The sequence below is a fragment of the Tachysurus vachellii genome, chromosome 3 (genome assembly GCF_030014155.1).
Source record: "Tachysurus vachellii isolate PV-2020 chromosome 3, HZAU_Pvac_v1, whole genome shotgun sequence".
Taxonomy (NCBI): domain Eukaryota; kingdom Metazoa; phylum Chordata; class Actinopteri; order Siluriformes; family Bagridae; genus Tachysurus; species Tachysurus vachellii.
The window spans coordinates 34,300,600-34,315,557 of NC_083462.1; the positions used below are offsets into that span (position 1 = coordinate 34,300,600).

General features: G+C 38.1%; 2 protein-coding genes across 4 annotated transcripts in view; one reads left to right on the top strand and one right to left on the bottom strand.

The window, feature by feature from the left end:
• The window catches only part of atf6 (activating transcription factor 6), a 40,217-nt gene extending 36,185 nt beyond the window's left edge, over positions 1 to 4,032 (top strand). Inside the window, exons 15-16 of the mRNA XM_060866929.1 lie at positions 132 to 216; positions 3,087 to 4,032. Coding sequence (XP_060722912.1) covers positions 132 to 216; positions 3,087 to 3,289 — 288 coding nt within the window. The 3' untranslated portion in view covers positions 3,290 to 4,032. The remainder of the gene's footprint in view (positions 1 to 131; positions 217 to 3,086) is intronic.
• Positions 4,033 to 4,220: 188 nt separating this feature from the next.
• olfml2ba (olfactomedin-like 2Ba) lies at positions 4,221 to 14,565 on the bottom strand. 3 transcript variants are annotated; one of them, XM_060866925.1, is made up of 8 exons: positions 13,981 to 14,565; positions 13,573 to 13,794; positions 11,605 to 11,721; positions 10,654 to 10,818; positions 9,291 to 9,471; positions 6,153 to 7,073; positions 5,527 to 5,724; positions 4,221 to 5,199 (listed from the first exon to the last, which is right to left on the bottom strand). In XM_060866925.1, the coding sequence occupies exons 1-8, from the start codon at positions 14,122 to 14,124 to the stop codon at positions 4,586 to 4,588; spliced, it is 2,562 nt and encodes an 853-aa protein (XP_060722908.1). In that variant the 5' UTR covers positions 14,125 to 14,565; the 3' UTR covers positions 4,221 to 4,585. The 3 variants fall into 3 exon arrangements, with proteins under 3 accessions (XP_060722908.1, XP_060722909.1, XP_060722910.1); XM_060866926.1 differs by having other exon boundaries at positions 5,527 to 5,703; positions 13,981 to 14,563; XM_060866927.1 differs by having other exon boundaries at positions 13,573 to 13,735; positions 13,981 to 14,048.
• Between the last annotated feature and the right edge of the window lie 393 nt (positions 14,566 to 14,958).

Genomic DNA, 14,958 nt, shown 5'->3' on the forward strand with positions numbered 1-14,958 from the left:
TTAAACTTTTATAAAAGTTTAGAATTTGAGAATATTCTGACAGAATTCTTCTGAGTTTCATTGGTATTCATATATTATTCGTATTTATTTCATATACAAAATTTTTGGATATTAATATCTTTTTTCCTCAGGATCACCTTCTTCTTCCTGCCACCAACCACAACAGAGGAAGCAGACCAAAGATGTCACTTGTGCTGCCAGCAATGAATATCAATGGTAAGATCCAAACAGTTCTCTTTACTGTGTACAGTTGCTTTAGAAACAGACATACATTATACAGTAGCAAAAAGGTTCACGAAGACTTTTGGGTTTCAGTTGGATGAGGTGATATATTTTAGTCTCTGTTCACACCCTAATGCCCTTGACTAGGCCATTTACCTCTCTGAGTCAACAATGTGGATGAAGGCACATGATCCCGGAGGATTAAAAAAGGTGCATGCATTAGTAATCGCATTTACATTATCCTCAGTTTCTTCATCTTTCTTGATATTCGTGTTATGATAAGTTAAATGAATCAAATGCCTGCTTTCTGCTCTGAGTAGTGTGCCACAGTTTGTATTGTCTTCCCATTGTGTTTATTATTAAATGAAAAAATGGCTTTTCTTTACAAAGACAGTCACAGTCACATGCTCTGTTTAAACATCAGCAAAACCTGAGACTGATCATAGCTGAAAGAATTGAGAAAGCTGTTATTAATGTTTACTGACAACATTAATTAACTCTGAAACTCTGTAAATTCCAGCCCTGTAAATATGGTTCACTTGATAGGCCACAAATACATTATTTATTAACAGATAGATAAAGGCAGAAAACAGTAAAGTATAATCTAGTAAATTAAGCCTAATTAAGTATTGTATAATAATTCAAAATAGTTTTGATTTTTCCTTTCCTCTGTACTTCACTGTATCTGATGAATCCCTTTTTCCTGCACCATCACAGTCTTGAGCACACGTAACGCCATAACCCTCCTGTGAACAACTTGAGATTATAGGTCTTGAAAAAAGGCCATCGTCTTCCTGTTAATAGTTATGATCTTGAGGGAAAGAAGCCCTTCTTTTGGAAGCCCTGACAGCTGTCAATCAGTTTAGCCAAACAATGTTGCCCAAATAAACTTAAATAAAAAAAACACTGTATTCCTTTAGGAAATACATAATTTGTGATGGAAGTGTGGAGTGTGTGCTGACTAGAGTGTACACATTTCACATAGGCAATGGGTTACAAATAAATATACTCAACTGTCTTAGTACATGACAGTGGCTAAGATGGCAGTGTGACAGTTTTAGCAGTCCAGATCTTCTTGTGCTGAAATCTGCTTTAAATTCTTCAGCTACATGCTGCATCAATTTAGTTTCTCCTGTTTATAAATAGATTTCATATGTTTGCCCTGATAGAAATCTTTCAGTTTCTCTGAAGTAACACCATGGTGAACGGATGCTGGGATCTTTGGTTCAGTCCGGTTAGCTTCAAGAGCTTCTATGAACAATTTGTTCTTAATAATATGGGCTTTACCTCTTGGCAAATCTCATATTTTCTTCAGGAATATCCTGTGCATACTGAAGAAAATAATCCCAGGTTTTCGTTTGAAACTAGATGAAGTTATTATGCTGTACTTGTGCTTGTGTGTGTGCTGGTTACTACCATCACAGATCCCATAGGAAATCATTATATCAAAATCAGCCTTGTGCCAGTTAGTGGTTTTTACACAAAGCTCAATTTATTTACAGTCGCAAGAAAAAGTATGTGAACCTCTTGGAATAAACTGGTTTTCTGCAAAAAAAAAAAAAGGTGACAACAATAGACAAACACAATGTGCTTAAGCCGATAACACCCAAACAATTCAAATCTCTTGTGACTCTGTTGAACACACCCATTAAACATTCGCAGTGCTGAAGGTTTATACAAAAATGCTTTAGTTGGATGTCTGGTATGAACAGCTCTCTCACAGCATCACTGTGGGGTTAACGGTCTGGGCTCTGACTGGGTCACTCCAAAGGTCATATTTTGTTTTTATAAAGCCAGTCTGTGGTGGGTTTACTTTGGTTTTTAGGGTAATTGTCTTGCTGCATCACCCAACTTCTACTAAGAAGTTAGTAGAAGCTAAGGAGCTTTTGGCAAACTTCAGGCAGGCTGCAATGTACTTTCAGGAGAGCAGTGGCTTCCTCTGTGGTGTTCTGCCATAGACACCCTGCCTGTTTGAAGACTTGTATGTTTGCCAGTTCCAGTTGTCTTCAAGCCTGTAGTAGCTGTTCCTCGAGGGTTCATCTTTACCTCATTAAGGATTCTGCGTTGTGGAGTCATCTTGGCTGGGCGTCCACTTCTAGGAAGAGTAGCCACAGTAGTATACTGTCTCCATTCATAGACAATTTGTATAACTGTTGACTGATGGATATCTAAACACTTTGAGATTGTTTTGTATCCCTTTCCAGCCTTACGGAGGTCAACTGCTCTTGATCGTAAGTCTTCAGAGAGCAAGGCATGGTTCACATCCTTCTAACAATCAGCAATCTTAAAATGTTTGAGAGTCTTTTTATCAATCAAAGTAGCTCTAAACCACACCTTCAAACTTTATTTCATAAATTTGACCCCGGGGTGCAAGCTACTGACATAAATTAGCTTTTATTGAAGTAACTAGTCTATGTATTCACATACTTTTTCCTCCAGCACTGTGAATGTTTAATAGGTGTGTTCAATAAAGACACAAGAGATTTGAATGTGTTATCGGCGTAAGCACTTTGTCATCTAATCAATCACAAAAATAGAAAAACACAGTCAGATAACATTTTATGCCAAATCACTGCAGGAAAACAGTTTATTCGAAGGGATTCACATGCTTTTTCTTGCAACTGTATTTGTCATCTGTTTGTGTGTTCAGTTCATTGCAGCAGTAAAATATAAACCAATATGTGATTCACCTGTGTCTAAAAATGGTGTCTAGAAATGTCACTTAACCTCCACCACTGACAGGATGAGTTCCATGTCCTGAAAATCTTAAGGCTGGAAATCACAGTGCCATTTCCAGAAGTACAGATGTAAGAGTGTAAACGAACACCAAGTCTGGTTAAAATGCCATTTGTTTATTATTACAGAAAGTGTGATAAAGGACAAGGAGATTGAGGTGATGATGCAGATCGACTGTGAGGTCATGGACACCAGGATCCTTCACATCAAGTCCTCCAGTATCCCACCAATCCTGAAAGTCAATGAAACTGATGCTGAATCGTTCTACCACTCTGCCCCTAGCACTAATCATGCTTCACCCTCAGTTGGAGTACTCATGGGTTCTGCTTGACCACAGAAGCCTACTGCTTCAGAAGTGTTTTTGTCATTGGTTAAGAGTTTTTGTCATCTATTAATGACCCTTTTTATTGGACACATTTTGTCTCTTTGACCTGTGTGAGAAATTGAAATGGTAGTCTGTGAAAGAATTTGAGCAAACCAATTTTGGAATTTGATTAAAAAAAGAGCATGGGCCAAGTATTGCCCCTTGAGGAACACCATCCCACATATTACACTTTCACCAACTTCTTAAGCTGTAAGCATTAAAGCTCTCAGGAAACAATAACTAGTTTGTGATCAGTCTAGTCTGATTTCAATTCATGTATGTTTTGTATTGATCTCTGTGGGTTTGGCTTATACTGATTTAATTTTAGTTTTGGTTTGAAATTGGTTTGTAAATATTTGTAGCAGTGTCCTAATGAAGTTTTATTGTTTCAGCTTGTACAATATATACAATATACATTGTACATATACAGGCTCATTTTCATTTTATGTTCTTTATTTTTATGATTAAAAATATATATATTTATAAATATTGTATGTGTTTAAAAGAAAAGAGATTTACCTGGAACATGTACTTCCCATTGCCTTAGAAGAAATGGGTTCACATTAGAAGATAAACTACTGGAGAGAAACTGCTTATTCACTGCATGACTTTAAAAAAGTGTTGATCTTGCTATGGAAAAATGTTTTTTCAAAAAAAATTTGTCATGATGATGCAATACTTCAAATAAACACTGGACTGTTTGAATATGATGTTTTTGTATTTTAAGTTCTTTATGGTAGTGAAGACATACATTACAAATAATTATTTCAAAGCTATGCTGTGTCTGGATATTCTTTTGAATATTTATGCTAAGATTTCTGATAGCCTGGGCCATTCAGCTTGAACCAGGTTTCCTCTGTCTGGAGAATAAAAAAGACATTTTGTTTGAAAAAAGACACACAGTTTGAAATGTTCTTTATGAAGGAGTGACATAAGAGCCTCTACAACTATACTGGACATCGCAGGTAGAAGCTGCTTCACCAGTTGTTAATGGTAATGATGATAATATTAAAACCACAGTTTTACAGAGAAAATTAGGGAAAAAATACAGCACTCAGTTTGACTTCATAAGGGTGGCAATAATTTTGGAGTTGACTGTAAATAACCAGCACAGACATCAGCATAATAAGAAATACGAGGGATAATATAACACAAAAATGCAAAGACTGCTCTACAGTCCACATTTCATACACATATTGTATCACAGGCATACATTTTCTCAAATGTTGTATAATGCACATTAGAATGAGCTGCTTTCACCATCTAAACATATGCAAACACAACATCATAGGTGATCTGGTGACCGCTGTTCCAGGCGTACAGTGCCCTTTCTTTGGGGTTATAGTCAATCTGAGCAATATAAGTGGAGTTATTGCCGAAAGGGAGCCGAGGGGTCATTTGTGTATTGGTATGTGTATCAAAGGCATAGAACAGATTGTTCTCCTGCTGTTCTCCAGCGTGTTCAGTAGCATACAGGACACCACACACGATAAAACAGTTGCCATAGCGTTCACGCCTGAGTCCTGTCCTCCATGTGGTTTCTCTCTGTGTGGTCAGGTCAACTGGGTTCAGACGGCTCAGCACCATTACCTCCTGTAGGAAGCCCTCGTCATCCAGTGCAGCGTAGATCACCCACAGACCACTTTCATCTATGGCCAGCTCCACATCTGAATGGCCTCTCCATCTCCATGATGAAACCTCATCACTCTCCAGTGCAGCATCATGCAACATGGTCCAGGCAGCCACACGTCGCCGCCGGAGGTCATACTTAATTATGTCGCGTGAGAAAGCACGGTTAAAGAAGAAGGCACCATCATATACTGCATGGCCGGTGCCCAGCCAGCTATATGGCAGCTTATAGAAGTTGGTGAAACGACCTGGAATTCAATGTTGATTCAATAATAGTAGTATTAACAAATATTCATAATTAAACAAGAGCGAGAATATGTGTCTATGTTAAATTTCTATTATAAAGAAATTGTTTAGCCTTCTGTTGCGACTTATTATAATAAAACACTGCAACATTAAAATGGTTACTAAAAATATTACATGACAGTTCAGTGTATTATATCTAGTGGAAATTTATTTTTAACAGAATTATGAACCATATAAAAATCATATAAAAATGGTACATGCATTGCTGTCGAGCTTTCCAAATAACGTTAGTCTAATTCTGCATACTGAATATTCACTGTAAATGATACCTTGTTTAAACACCTCCATGTTCTGAAACTCAAGCAGGTTGTTCCCATAATAATAATTAGCAACATAGATCTTGTTGTCATTTGCCATTGGGTCTTTCATCCAGGAGCCTTCATTACGGCCATATGTGTTGTGCGCTATGGGTTCTGCAATCGTAGCCAGTGTGTCCTTGCATTCCCCTGTAAAGGAAACAACAGAAACTACAAGAAAACAGTCCTCTTTTAGCGATGTAATTACACAGTTTAGGGTAGAATCAGATTTCACCTGTTGGGAACACAATATTCTCTTTCTAACTCAACATTTGGTAGAATGTTATCTGGCAGTGAATCTGGCAGATACTTTTATACTTTTGTTCCATTTATTATATTATATATTATATTATATTATAGTACATTATTCCTACAAACCAATTATATCGCACTTTCCAATAGAAATAAATTAATTTCCAGATGAAATCAAGCCATTTGTAGGGTAAAATCTTTCATGAAAGTATAATATGAAATCTAAAAAAGAAATACTCCTTCTGACATTGTCACGGTCTTCTCACATTGTCACATGCCCATGCGTTTTTTGGTCAAAGTCATTTTGGTATTGAAGTTAAACTATAGGAATTACAGACTTCATTTACCTGGCTGCCTTTGATGATTCTTCTCAACCTCCTCATTCTCTACAGTTTTAATGATCTTTTGTTTTGGGTCTTGCTGTTTTTTAAACAAACGTATGCTGTGTGTGTTGTGTTCGTTACTTTTGCCACTGTTAATAGATGTAGTGGTACTATTGACCGGTCTATTTAAGGCCATTGATGTAGTTGTGCTGGAATCAAGTTCACCCTCAGTTACATTTGATGTAGTCAGAATAATAGTTGCTCCTGTATTGCCAGAGTCTGGAGTAGTAGCTGTCATCCCAAAACTGGTCTTCATGTGGCTTACATCGTCTGTGATTGTGGTGAAATAAGATTCTGTAATAATAGGAGTTTGTGTGGTTGGTGATGGTTTCATACTTGAATGTGTGTTTTGATTATTGACATGACTGAAATTCTCCTTGGAAATTGTTCCAGTGTTGTAAGATTTTTTAGTTAGGGTTTTCATTGTGAACTCTGACTGATTAGTGACAACATCCACTGTGCTTGGCATGATGGTTTTGGTAATTTCTGAAGAAGCTGAATTAGAATTCATCTTTATGATACTTGAAGTTGACTCCATGTTCAGCATGTTCATCTGAGGAGAGGTCATCTCTTCTCTTTCTTCCAATTTTCCAGGGAGTGTTTGAGGTGTGGTGTGTGTTGTAGGCCAGTGAAAGATTTTTGTCAGTGCAGGCCCTGAATTATTAATCATTTTCCTCTTGATAGACAGAGAAGAGTCAGATTCTTCCAGCTTAGGCTTGGGCAAGCTTTGTGTTATTGTACTATTCTGAGCTGGAGGCTCGGGTTTAGCTGAAACTGGCCGTGGTCTGGTGACAGTTCTAAATGAAGGAGCAATGAGAGGAAGAAGTTCTTCCTCTGTAAACAGATCTACAGAGCCATCACCACTGTGGATTTCATCTTCACCCACTACAGGAAGGAATTAAAAAAATAAATCACTTTCTAATCCATGTAAGATTTACAAGCATAACATTCCTCAAGCTGCATTTCTACTCTAGTTTGCCTATATGAAGTATGCAGTGAAAATAAGCCTCCTCTATGTCCTGGACTATCTGAACAATACTGGTGTATGTGCCAAAAATAAATGCATAATATGATTCCAGGGGTCACGGTGACTTAGTGGTTAGCACGTTCGCCTCACACCTCCAGGGTTGGGGGTTCGATTCCCACCTCCGCCTTGTGTGTGTGGAGTTTGCATGTTCTCCCCGTGCCTCGGGGGTTTCCTCCGGGTACTCCGGTTTCCTCCCCCGGTCCAAAGACATGCATGGTAGGTTGATTGGCATCTCTGGAATATTGTCCGTAGTGTGTGATTGTGTGAGTGAATGAGAGTGTGTGTGTGTGCCCTGCGATGGGTTGGCACTCCGTCCAGGGTGTATCCTGCCTTGATGCCCGATGACGCCTGAGATAGGCACAAGCTCCCCGTGACCCGAGGTAGTTCGGATAAGCGGTAGAAGATGAGTGAGTGAGTGAATGAGTAATATGATTCCTAACTGACAGATAGAATTGCAGCCTCTTCACCGACATGTGGTTCTACCCAGTGGTTTATTACAATATAGTCAGAAAGGTCAAGTGGTAGTTCAATGTGTCTGTATGAGCATTTTTTCCTCTCACACACTCCTACACACCCAACCTAGCTCCTGACAATCAAACATCACCCATTCTACCTTCCTTGGTCATCTACCTTGGTCATTTATATTCCACATAGACGGACACTGCTTTTTTTGTGAACTTCATGAGGCTCTCACTATGTACCAGCCATCCTCAACCAGTGCCAGACATTGACCTTACCTACCCCACCAAGATGGAAAGAATCATGGGGCACACATGAACTACAGAGCTACAAGGTACAGTCTCATCCAGCGTTGGGAAATTAGACCACGCCTAGATGCAAACAAATGTTGAAATGGCAAGCTCTGGTACAGAGACAGGTCATGCACCAAATGGACCAGTCAGACCACGCTGCAGGATGCACTATATGATGCAGACTGGGACGTGTTCAGATGCAGCTCTGATGATTTCTGTGTATTTACGGAAGTGGTGGTGAGACTTTTCGGGAAATTGGCAGATGATACAATTTAAATAAATATCATCAAAATGTTTCCTCCCAGAAGCCATTGGTGGGGACTCATAACTCATTCCACTGCCTACAGCACAGGGCACATCTCTGGGAACATGCACAAATACATGGAGGCATCCTACAGTACAATGTACATAGTGCAGTGAAGAAACCAAAAAAGCCCTACAGTATAGAAGGAAGAAAGAGTTATAGCTCCAACAGGGTGAATTTAAGAGCCTGTAGTAGGGACTGGTAACAATAATGGACAACAAAACACCATCCTTCAGAACAGTGAATTCATATGCTTCTTAGAAAGACGAGCTGAACACTTTTTACACTCACTTCAAGCAGCATGCATATATTGCACATAAAATTGCACAGGTTAGTGGCACAGTGAAATGGCAATGCATATGTCATGACAAATCCAGCCTGAGGCAAGCCAACATTGAAAACACCTTATATACAGGTTTTATGGGACATCTCTGTGCCCTGAGGCTTTCTAAGCTCAGCAAACTCACTGTATCCCAATCAACTCAGGTTCATTTTTACAGAGCCATCATTGACAGCATCCTTACATCCTTCATCCCTGTGTGCCCTGAGCTCTTCTCAGTTCAACAGACTATTTCTGTGAGTAAGCCTCTGTGAGGAGATCATTAGGCCACCAGAACATGGTTCTATCCTCATACTTTGCATGTTTTATGCGGTGCATTTTGTACTGAGTCTAATCAGTCTCTCTATCTGCATGTTCATTTTTGGCACTACTTAATGTGTTAACTTCTCATTTTTCTAATGTGTTAACTTCTAACTTTCAATTTTCTAACTAACTAATTTTTCACACCTATATAGTATGTTACGTGGCACCGGCCACAATGTGCAAAATTCCAATACAATGTTTGTGCATCTCTGATAATATTAGATATATAATGTGTTCTGATTCTGATACCAAGTCTGAAGGTGTTCCAATGCTTTATACATTTTATAGTTCAGTAGATAAATTGTACAAATTTTCAGTTCCAAATGAATCTGTCAGTTAATTTAGAATATGTAGTAAACACACTGTATTGACTTACTGTTCTCGTCTGCCTCTGCCTCATCCATCGGGGCAGACTTGTAGTATGTGATGCCCCTAACAATCATCTTTGGGTTCTGCTGCCTTCCATGATGCTCTAGTTCCTGCAATGCTTTAACATCTTCTGGTCCAGGCCCACTCAGTTTTAACAGGCCTCCCACAAACTTCTCATCATACTTACTCTGTCCAAATCACAGATCATATCACACATGGAACTGTAGCAGGGAAGTAATGATGGTTATGCCACCTTATACCTTACACACACCATTCACTCTTAGATGCTATACATTTAACATAGACAATGGTTTAGCTGTATGCCTGTACTATATTATTTTTGGAACATGGAATTAATAAAATTGTAGAAAGATGGATAGATATAATGTAGGTGTGGAAAAATTACTGAGAAATTATACTGCAAAAACACTCAATACTCAAAGAAAAAGTACTTTTTTTGCTACTTTTAAATTTTACTTAACTATTAAGCAATAAGTAAATATTTTCAATGAAATGAAATTATCACGTTTCTCTGAAAAGTAACATTTATTAATTATTTAAAAAACTATTAGAAGATACTAATTTTAAAGTATGGAATGGCATAAAATGCCATTCAATCTCTGTAAGTTTGCTGATGATGTAGATTAACTATAAAGTAATCAGAGGTTTTCCCTCAAATTACTGCCTAGCCAAATAGGTTAAATAATGTTACAAATAAACCAGGCTAACTTAGTTAAAAACATGCAGGTTCTTTTAGCAAATTAGCAAAACTTATTTTAACATACAGTTTTTAAACCAAACCCCTTTAGAATAAATAATTTTATTTAATTTTATTTTTATACTAATCTTTGCTTACTCTAGCATACTGAAATATCTTACTGAGGTAAATGCTAGGAGTGCTCATTATCAAGTCCCACACTGCAGTGTTCTGGATTATCCATATTTAAATGGACACAAACAGTTATAGCGCTGACTACATTGTGTAGAAGTTAAAGTTCAGAGCGGACAATGAAATGATATGATTCCTAATAGCCTTTTACTCTACTCTAAACAACATTAATGGGCGCTAATCTGTACCTCATTTGTTTGTCGGGATCATTCACTGTCATTGGCTGCATGACAGAGAAGTAAAGCTGTGATTTGTAATCAATTCTCTGCCAGTCTAAATAAAAATGGAAGGATCAAAAGAGTTTTAGTAAAGTAAGAGTACAAATAATCCATTTCAGTAATACTCCAGTGAAGTATAAATAGGCTACACTGATGCACAAGCATTTGGAAGTGGGAGGTCAGGGTCAAAAGGGTTGAAGAGCAGTGATTCAGATATTTTCCACCCCTAGATGTATGCTGCTATAATATTATGATCAGCCCACCTCTGAATGCTGAAAAGCTGCAGCTTCGCTACTTTTCCCGTTCTGTTTCTTTCTGTTCTCCGGCCATGGTGTGGTTGTGGATATGGGTGGGACTGCGCTTATTTCTGGTTCTAGTGGCACTCTCTCTACCGTGGTCTTCTCAGTATTCTGGTTTTGAAATAATACCTGAAATGCAGCACACAATACAACCACTGATGTGAATCTGTTAATTAAAGTGAAATCACTGTTAATTTTTATACACAGAAATGTTTTGATTAAAAAAAGAAGAACAACTGAGAAATATAACAGTTTAACTAGTATATAATAGTAAAGACTCATGTATAACAATATTATCCTTCACTCAACCATACCTAGGGGCAAATTAGAGTGGTCAATACACCTAGCAGAATGAAGTCCATAGAAGGCTCGGGGAGAAGGTTTGCTATTGTCTGGTACAAATCTACACAACTTCACACCCTTGCAAACAATAGCCCAAACTCTTAGGCACTGCTCAGGTGTGTGGTCCAGGTCCAGTAGGATCTGGGTTGAAATGCCTTATGCACTTCACTTACTCAGGCCATCAGAGAGATGTTGTATAAAAATCCTTTAGCCCTAAACCACAACAGGGAATTATAGTGATTTAATTATTGGATAAGTGTAAGATATGAATCCCACAAAAAGGGCAACAATCAATAAATAATTTGAAGTTGAATGATATTTAGATCAAATGTAATATGTTTCCGTAATGGCTAAACAACATAAACAATGATTAGGAAATTCATAAACCACTATAAATAATAAAAAAGATCATTTGAATGTCACTTTGCCCTTGAAGTGACCTGCAAATGATTCGATCCACTTCACAAAAAAGTAGTATAAACTTCGGTAATCAGACATCTGCACAAATGTATAAGAAAACCAAAACATAGAAAACACTGTGAACTTTACCCCATATCTATTTTCTAAACTCACCCTCTCAATGTTGGCCACCCTCTCCAGCAGTTCGGAAGTGAGCGCACTCAGCTTAAGCAAATTCACCAGATTTGCTTTCGAGAAAGTGTTTTCTAGCAAGTCCATTACTTCCATGAGCTGTAAGGATCAACAAAATCAGTCACAGTAGAGCTCGGAGCAAACATTGCAGCTCATGCTTCAGAGTACACTTAGTAGGATTGTTCTCATCCCATGTGAATGTGCTCCTATGTTTCATTGGATTAATATGGATCCAGGCTACACAGGGTATATAACACAATGCCACCAAACAACAAAGCAGAGGTGTGACAAAAAAATACAGCACTAAAGTAAAATGCTGGGCCAACAAAAAGCTTTAATGTGCTTTAGCACAGATTTTATTAACCCATTCAGTGAGCCCTCATGCCTTGCAAATGGGTCTTGTGTTATTTCTCAAATATTAACGAGTCGACACACGGTATTGTCTCTAGATGAGGATTTAATACTTTATTGCAGGACATAGAATGCAGGTGCTACCTGTAGCCATAGTGTGCAACCCTAAGACCTAACTCCGTCTGACGTAGAATGACTGACACCTGCCGTAGCCAATAGGAACACAGTGCCTAATATAACGACATATGATTGGCTCTTAGCAAAAGCCTAAGAATATTACAATGGGGACATTGTTATATTGGAAAATACCACCATGAGGATAGAAAAGTCTCATTGTAGAATAATATAGTCTTTGTGTTTCTAGACAAATATAATTTTTACAGTGACCCATTCAGTCTACATTCTCATTCAGTTTCTGTTTTGTTTTTTATTTACATATCGCAAAAATGCACAGTTATTGGGTGAAACTGCATTTCCAACCTCATGATGCTATCCCATAGATCTAAACAGCCTTTAACAACAGTATCTACTAAATCACAGTATCATTTGAGGAACCTTTGTGTCTGAAGGTATTGCCTTCCATGCCTCAAAAAGGAAATTTAATATTAAGTCACTTTGACAATTTCTCTTTCCTTTTTGAACCAAAATGAGATACTTAACCATTGTATATATGCTACAGAGCAAGGAACATTGATAACTTCAGTAAACCTGCCTGGAAGCATTTGTATTCCTTATGAGTCTCCATTCATTTATTGAGATTTCCTGTAATTTGTCACCAATTGACAGATGATAATCTACATTGCAATCCTATTATAACTACAAGTCTGGGCACACTGTAAATTACTTTGTAATGTTACGCAAAACAAGGGAAACACTATTGTTAATTTACTTACAACTGGAAATAAAAAAGATAAATACACAGACCTTGTAGCTACATTCAATGGGCATATTATATATACCTATCTAACATGTGTACTTTGTTGATACAGTTCTTAAATGTTGACTATTTTTTTGCTATGATTACATTAGCCTCATAGATTGATTTTTTCTCAGTCTATGAAAACTGAGAACCAATTACAAGACAATACTATATTTAGGTTCTGGACCACTGTGTAAAGCTGTGACACTGAAATGGTAGTGTGTATTGAGCTTGTACGAGTGTGTCAGTATTAATTAGACACCTCAGTGTCATTGCTGGCTTAAGAACAGTCTACTAACCAAAAAAACAGCCAACAGATATCAGAAACTGACATTAATTAATGGCTAAAAAGTGCATATGGCTACAATGAGCATATAAAATGTGCTATATTTCTCACTCTCACTCACTCACTCATTTTCTACCGCTTATCCGATGCTATATTTCTGTTAAGTAAAATGTGAGTAAATGCAGTAGGGAAGTAGTCAGGAAGGTCCTGTGGTTGCAGTAATTGCAGACATACAGATCACACCTATTGTGTATTGTGTATATCACAATGGCCAGTGTGTGTAGCTCCATGTTAGGTGTACATTTTAAAGTGGCCAGAGTATAGAGCCTTAATCCTGTAGGTGACGATTCACCTGGGTGTTTTAGGCAACTCTTTTTAATCCACTTGGGGTCACCTTGTATTTTTCTCTGGTATCTTGATGCAGCTTCTTTTCTCCCAAGGTTTCCTCGCAGGGCTGCTGCGCTGGCTGAGGAGTTGCTGCGCATGCGCACTGGCAGCCGTGGCGAGACGCAGCGTTCTGCACCGTGTTCAAAGGGTGCGCGCTCCTGCCCGGGGTTCTGACAACACATTTACAGCCACAGTCAGCGCCTCTCTCTTTTTCATAATCAGCCAGCAGCTACAAAGAGAAGAGGATGCACGGATACATTTTCCACCAAGCCATGATCAATGCACAATACAGCAACCTAACAGAGTGAAACTTTCACTGAAGTAACTTTGCGTTGTAAACACAACACATTCCACAGTAAACACTATTCATTGAATTTTAATCATTCATTAAAAATCATTTTTACTTGTTTCTTACCTCAATCAAAACGTTAACCTTGTCATCAAGCTCAGCTTCTAGAGTTGTGTTGTGTTCAGTTTCCTCCTGCTGAAGTCCAGGTGCGTTTGTGGAGGCTGAAGCGTGAGCGAGTAACAACACGAACCAAAACCCCACTGTCTCCATTTCGGAGCTACAAAACCTTTATTCTACCCCGTAAACAAATCTCCTTCGGTGTAATAAACGTGACAGTGCAGGTTAGTCTAGTTTTTTCCTTTATTATAGATGTTTGACGTATCTCAATATACTGCGCGCTTCTGATCCAGTCATGGAAAAGGCGGATGGAAACGACAGGGATAAGACAGTGCACTGTTGTTAATGTCGTCCATATGGACAGGTTGTGCAGTTCTCCATGCTGTATGAAGAAATAAAAGACTGAAACAGCCCATTCTAGCTTAGAGAAAGTGAGGAGGGCAGGCTGGAATTACTGGTGGGGACAAATAGTGGGTGGCTACGAGGGACTGCACCATATTTCATTTAGTAGTCATCATCACATTGTCTCTGTTAAATGTCATTTGTAGTTATAACTACATGTGACTCATCAAATTCATTGCATGTGTACTGTGAGCAAGCCGACTAACAAGAGAATGTCAAAATTAGCAGTAACTGTATAATTAAATCACCTGATTCCTAAAATACAGCAATCACTTTGGTCAGCAATGTATATATTAATGATTGTGCCAGTGGAAGTGCCATAGCGCCATCTTCTGCACACCGTCGTGAACTAGAGAGATTTTATAGTAATTGCTTTTTTACTATTAACTACTGCATTAAACGATTAACTTATACCTTGCAGAATTATTTTACCCAAAATTAAGTTAAGTTATCTCCTATCCTTTCTGCATGGAACAACAGAATAATAATATAGAGAATTATTTATTTCTGATTTTATTTATTTAATCACAATACACTTAGTAAATGGTAGCCTTTGTAAGTGCTGTGTACAGCACACCCACAACA